This window comes from Sinocyclocheilus rhinocerous, unplaced genomic scaffold (assembly GCF_001515625.1).
Source record: "Sinocyclocheilus rhinocerous isolate Xijiao unplaced genomic scaffold, SAMN03320098_v1.1 scaffold5188, whole genome shotgun sequence".
Lineage (NCBI taxonomy): Eukaryota > Metazoa > Chordata > Actinopteri > Cypriniformes > Cyprinidae > Sinocyclocheilus > Sinocyclocheilus rhinocerous.
Genome location: NW_015641528.1, coordinates 71,619 through 77,789, shown reverse-complemented (window position 1 = coordinate 77,789; position 6,171 = coordinate 71,619). Strand labels below are relative to the sequence as shown.

At 36.4% G+C, this 6,171-nt stretch overlaps 1 protein-coding gene across 1 annotated transcript in view; it reads left to right on the top strand.

The window, feature by feature from the left end:
* Window positions 1-208: 208 nt before the first annotated feature.
* LOC107755183 (scm-like with four MBT domains protein 1) overlaps window positions 209-6,171 on the top strand; it is a gene marked incomplete at its 5' end in the record, with an annotated part of 12,876 nt that continues 6,913 nt past the window's right edge. The window contains 10 exons of the mRNA XM_016571893.1: window positions 209-310; window positions 737-896; window positions 2,335-2,417; window positions 3,029-3,155; window positions 3,499-3,612; window positions 4,188-4,230; window positions 4,313-4,383; window positions 4,513-4,652; window positions 5,504-5,613; window positions 5,803-5,978. Of these exons, the coding sequence (XP_016427379.1) occupies window positions 209-310; window positions 737-896; window positions 2,335-2,417; window positions 3,029-3,155; window positions 3,499-3,612; window positions 4,188-4,230; window positions 4,313-4,383; window positions 4,513-4,652; window positions 5,504-5,613; window positions 5,803-5,978 (1,126 nt within the window). The remainder of the gene's footprint in view (window positions 311-736; window positions 897-2,334; window positions 2,418-3,028; window positions 3,156-3,498; window positions 3,613-4,187; window positions 4,231-4,312; window positions 4,384-4,512; window positions 4,653-5,503; window positions 5,614-5,802; window positions 5,979-6,171) is intronic.

The following is a 6,171-nucleotide window of genomic DNA, read 5'->3' as shown; positions in this document are numbered from 1 at the left end:
ATATAAATATATATATAAATATAAATATAATATAAAAAAACACAACAGTTATTGCTGTAATGTTAAAAAAATAAACTGTTTATAGATTTGCCTGTGTATATTGTGGTGTGTGAAACAATGACAATGCTTTTTCTGCTTGTTTCTACTTTATTTTTTGTTTTTAAATTGTTCAGTCATATTCAAACTATGCATTTGTTTCTGTATTCAGGACAGATCAGCCATCAATCCACACTCCTTTACTGAAGGGATGAAGCTGGAAGCTGTGGACCCAGCAGCTCCCTTCACCATCAGTCCAGCCACTGTGATGAAGGTATCGTAATGAACCCTAAAGTTATCACCGCCAAAATTTGTGTAAACAGTTGTAGTTTGGACCTGTTACACTAATACTGTGCTATTATATATAGCTCTGTAATAGACAAATGTAGTGCTAATTTGGGGTTATAAACCAGAAATGACCTCTGTTTTTCAGTTAGTATTCTGTCAAACACAACCTTTGCCTGTTATTAATGATGTTGGCTAAAAACAGGCCTTCAGAAGGGTCAAGAGAATTAGTCTCCTCAGTGTTACCACACATGAAGGTCAGACATTTCACACTGACGGATGAGTGTTTTCCATAAACATGGGTGTTTTCCAGATAACTGAGCTCAGGATGAACAGGAAAACTAGTTGCAGAGCTGTGCCCTTCTTCTTAGCTCTGTGTGCTCTGTTCATTTACTTGTTTGTCTGTGTGTGACAGGTGTTTAATGACCATTTTTTTCTGGTGCAAATGGACGATATGAGAGACGAGGCACAGAAAGAGGGAGGCGGACGCTCTTTCCTATGTCACAGAGACGGTCCAGGAATCTTCCCTACACAGTGGAGTCTGAAGAATGGAGTCAAGCTCAGCCCTCCTCTAGGTCCATACATTTAGCCTGCTTTTAATTGTCATATACAGTAAGGAAAGTGAAATAACACAAATGTCTAACAATTTATTAATAAAAGGACCTAACAGAAAGGAGGTCCACCCTTTTCTTTCAGAACAGCTTCTTTTTTTGGAATGCTGTCTTACAAGTCCTGAACTGTCTGTAAGGAACAATTGCATCATTCTTCTCGAGCAGGAAAACTTTGCCAAAAAGATCTGGTGATTGAATATGCCACCAAGCATTTCACTCCATCCTGCTGTCCATGAAACATTGGTTTTGTGGTAATGCGCACACATGAGCGAGCAGTGTCTTTACTGTAGGATGCTCTCTGTCCTGAAAAATGGCTTCATTCGGGGGCAGTTATACTGCCCAGCAGAGCAGTCATTAGACCTAATGGCTGGTGTGGGACGGCTGGCCATGTCATTATGGATCCTTCCCCATTTTAACTAGGGGTGGAACGGTTCGCGGAAAAAAATCGAACCGTACGGTTCTCCACACACGGTTCGGCATGCGCTAGGACCGCGGTTCAACTTAAATCTAACAACTCATCTGTAATACGGTTTGCTATAAATAACATGTAAAACAAACAGGGTTCGGCTAATACATGTTTCTGTTGATGGATGCGCATTCTGGCTTCCCAACACATTACAACAACAGCGATGGAAAAAAAACGTGGACAAACCATTCACTCTTGTTCAATGCGAATGCCGTATGCTGGAATATGAGCATTTATTCCGTCATCACCCGGGTGTTGATAGCGCGCGCACAGGTGAGACCTGAACCGCACACGTTGATAGCCTATTTACTTTAGATACTACAGTACTGTTGCTTGTAGTTAGATAGATTATTCTTATTTTCTTTATTTTTATTTGACAGTATAGTTTTTGCCTAGACATAGCACATACCGAACCATACCGAAACCGTGACTCTAAAACCATGATACAAACCGAACCGTGAGTAAGTTGAACTGTTCCACCCCTAATTTTAACAGCTGAAAACAGACACTCAGGCTTCAGCCAAACATAAACCCATCTGGATGAGAAATCCATTAATGCGATTCATCATTTATTTTGATCTGGTTTCCAGGTGTTTTCTTGACACCAGGTTGTGTTGATATACTGTGGTCTTAGTTTAGGATTTTGACCTCTTTGGACCTTTGTTGCTGTGAGCATTCACATATCAAAGTGTTTATTGTCAGATCTCTTTTACGCCTCGCATGCTGCTAATTGCCAATCAACATATTGATTGGTTCATCATTTCAATTGCCATTGGGGCTCTGTTTGTGATTTACTTCAATGTTAAAATCTTGTTTCATCTAGCGTTTTCAGTTATTTTCTAATCTATATGTATATTAGGGAGTGAGTCATGCAGTTGACCGTTTCTCAGGTGCACTTGTTGACCTGTGTGTGTGTGTGTGTGTGTGTGTGTGTAGGGTTCCAAGGTCAGGACTTTGACTGGGCAGACTATCTAAAGCAGTGTGAAGCTGAAGCAGCCCCTCAGCAATGCTTTCCTCCTGTGAGTTTCTTATTCTACATATTTGGGGCAAAGGCATTACAAAAATACATTAAACACATTACAAATGCATTAAAAATGCTAATTTTACATAATTATATACCTCAATATAACTCTTTTATTGTTAACATGTTTTACATTTTTGAAAACTCATTTTAATAATAAAAAAACCTTATGAAGTACTTTGATATTATTAGTTAATTGAAGAAATTATCATACCATTTGACAGTAAATTGTGACTCTTAATATGTAAATATATTTTTTGTATATGTGTATATATATACATATTGTTTATATACTGTATATATTTTTTGAACATTCTTGTGATGGCAAATCTGAATTTTCAGCATCATTACTCAATCAATCTAATATGCTGATTTGCTGCTCAAAAAACATTTATTATCTATTTGTTTCAGTGCTGCTGTATATTTTTCTGGAATTTAGTTTTTGGATTCTTTGATGAATAGAAATTAGAAATATGTTATAGCATTGAAAATGAAATGTCACTTTCGATCAATTTAATGCATCTTAATAAACGAATAAAAGTAATTATTTCTTTCAAATGATTAGAATTTATTGCAAGACTTTGACTTGCTTTTTAAATTTCCTTGTAGGACCCTTCTGATCAGTGCATTAAAGAGTCCATGATGCTGGAGGCTGTTAACCCACTCTGCCCTGAAAACATTCATGTAGCAACTGTTACCAAGGTCAAAGGTCAACACATGTGGATTCGTTTGGAAGGTGTGATGTCAACACTCCTTTTTTTTTTTTTTTTTTTTTTTTTTTTTTTTTTTTTTTTTTTTTTTTTTTTTTTTTTTTTTTTTTTTTTTTTTTTTTTTTTTTTTTTTTTTTTTTTTTTTTTTTTTTTTTTTTTTTTTTTTTTAGCATGGCAGCTCTGAATGACCAAAAATAATTATGCAGTGTCTCCTTGAACTGGCTTCAGAGGAAACTAACAAAGCAGAGACCCTGATTAAAAATAGCAGCAAGACCACTAATGGACTAATATAAGACTGGGTTTAACCCTCTATAGACATCGCAGAAGGTCAGTAGGCTTATTTATCTCTCCCTCCCGCTCTTTGTTCAGGTCTGAAGCAAGCCATCCCAGAGATCATAGTTCACACAGACTCCATGGATATTTTTCCAGTGAGCTGGTGTGAGACCAATGGCTATCCTCTTCTGCACCCCTGCAAGCCCAAAGGTCAGTTTTACAGCCAAGGTGCTATGCACACAAATTGCTTCTTAAATTGATATTTATATTTGATGTTCCCTAGTAAAAAAAGTATAGAAAAAAATATATATATTTTAAATATATTTAGTTAATTGTAAGTATACTACAAATACATTTATTTATGTACTTAATAAAAATACCCTGCAATTGTACTTTTGGTATACTAAACTGGTATACTTGAAGTTTGCTAAATTGGAACAACTAATTTTGTTCTTAATGCACTTTAAATGTGCAGAAGTAGTGCTGAAGTACAGATATACTGAAGTATATTTGATTGTGCTAAAGTGGAACTATTGCAAGTATACTTCAGGTACACTTTAAATATTTAGCATTTAAAGACCGATATTATTCAATGATCATACAATCCTCATCAATAGTGATATTAAAACACATTTTAAGCTTAATATTAAGAAATGTGCATTGTGCACAGGTATTACTCCAAATAGATCTCAAGCTATATGTTTATATGTATAAAATATATTACTTTTTTTACTAGGGTTGGCTTTTTAAGAGACATAAATTCATATTTTATTTGTTCTTTGCAGTGGAGAAACAGAGAAAGGTTGCAGTTGTTCAGCCAGAGAAACAGTAAGAAAGACACAAAAGTGTTTGAATTGAATTCAAGTACTTTTGATTATGGAAAAACACTAATTTATCTCTTTCATCACAGCCGGGTACCATCCAAAGACTCCTCACCTGATACTACCAAACAACAGATTAACAGCAGTCAGACTGAGATGGGTAAGTGCTAGATACACATCTGAACATTTCTTCACATGCATGGCCTTCCTTGTCAGCCGTTTACACACTAATAAAAGCTCAATGGTCTCTAACATTGTACTATTTTAATCTTGTCTGTGTCACCAACAGGCCAGGCGAATGGGAAGTACTGTTGCCCCAAGATCTATTTTAACCATCGCTGCTTTTCAGGGCCCTACCTCAATAAGGGCCGTATTGCAGAGCTGCCGCAGTGTGTGGGACCTGGGAACTGTGTCCTGGTGCTGAAGGAGGTTAGCCATAACAGACTGCTGATTTGCAGTAGTATTTAAATTTGTTCTTTCTAAATTACAAAATGTAACGAGTGAATGTTATTAATAGTACTTAAAACCTCCTATTCTGCTGTATAAAACTCGAATGGAAATGTGCAAAAATGTATAATGGTGATTTTTACAGGGATCAAACGTGTTCTAAGACATGACACTAAGTGTCTGAACATAATAATAACAGGAACATGAGCAGCAAATCCGCATATTAGAATGATTTCTAAAGGATCATGTGACACTGAAGACTGGCGTAATGGTTGCTGAAAATATAGCTTTGCATCACAGGAATAAATTGCACTCTTAAGATTTATTAAAATAGAAAACTAAATTGAACTAATATTTCACATTACTGATTTTAACGTATTTGCAACCAAATAAATTCAGCCTTGGTAAGCATAAGAGACTTTTTTTCAAAAGCATTACAGAAAAATGTAATACATTTATAGTAGTACATAATAAAAAAAAATAATTTTAACCACTTTATAGCCAGATGTAAAAATCTGAAAAATTTAGTAAAATAATAGCCTAGATGTTTATGGTTGCTGTAATATAGATAGGCAGTCACAATGAATATGTGTCGTTAACTAACAGCATGATTTGTATAAAATCATATCAAAGTCACCTCTGATAACAGATCAATTTCAATTGAAATGTAGAAACATTCATTTTCTGTAAAGCTGCTTTGAAACAATATGTATATCCTTTTATCTGCATTTTGTAATAACTTTAAACATGGCTCAGAAACTGGAGTTGAACTATTCTGTTCTGTTTTCACTGTGTGTTGGTAATGCTGACCTATTGACCTGTGGCCTGTCCAGGTGCTGACACTGCTGATAAATTCTGCCTATAAGCCCAGTCGAGTGCTGAGAGAGCTGCAGCTGGACCAGGAGGGCCGCTGGCAGGGTCATGGAGAGACACTTAAAGCCAAGTGAGTATATGGTGCCCTAAACATTTCTTTTCTGCAGAAGTGAAGAGAAAAAAAAAAAACATGTCTACAGAGGTACCTGTAAAAGGTTGATTAAACAGGTTGTTGGAACAAGTTTTTTTTATCATTGTTTATAATAATTAACATAAATAGTTTGCTTTCAGTTTTCTGACCAGTCTTTGTGCTTTACAGGTACAAAGGGAAGAGTTACAGAGCGACAGTAGCGATTGTTCGCACTGCAGACCAGGTGGCTGATTTCTGTCGGAAAACCTGCATTAAGCTGGAGTGCTGTCCCAACCTGTTCGGCCCACGAATGGTGCTGGAGCGCTGCTCAGAGAACTGCTCTGTGCTCACCAAAACCAAATACAGTGAGCCTCTTTTCTCTATTTTATCAATATCAGTACATATTAGGGGTGTCGAAATGAATCGTTGCATCGCGATGCGGACGTGGACGATTCTGCATCGATGTTTAGAATGGCTCTGTAAAACTAACAGTACCTGTTTTATAGCATATTACTATGGGAAGAAAAAGAGCAGGCGTGTGGGCCGACCTCCCGGTGG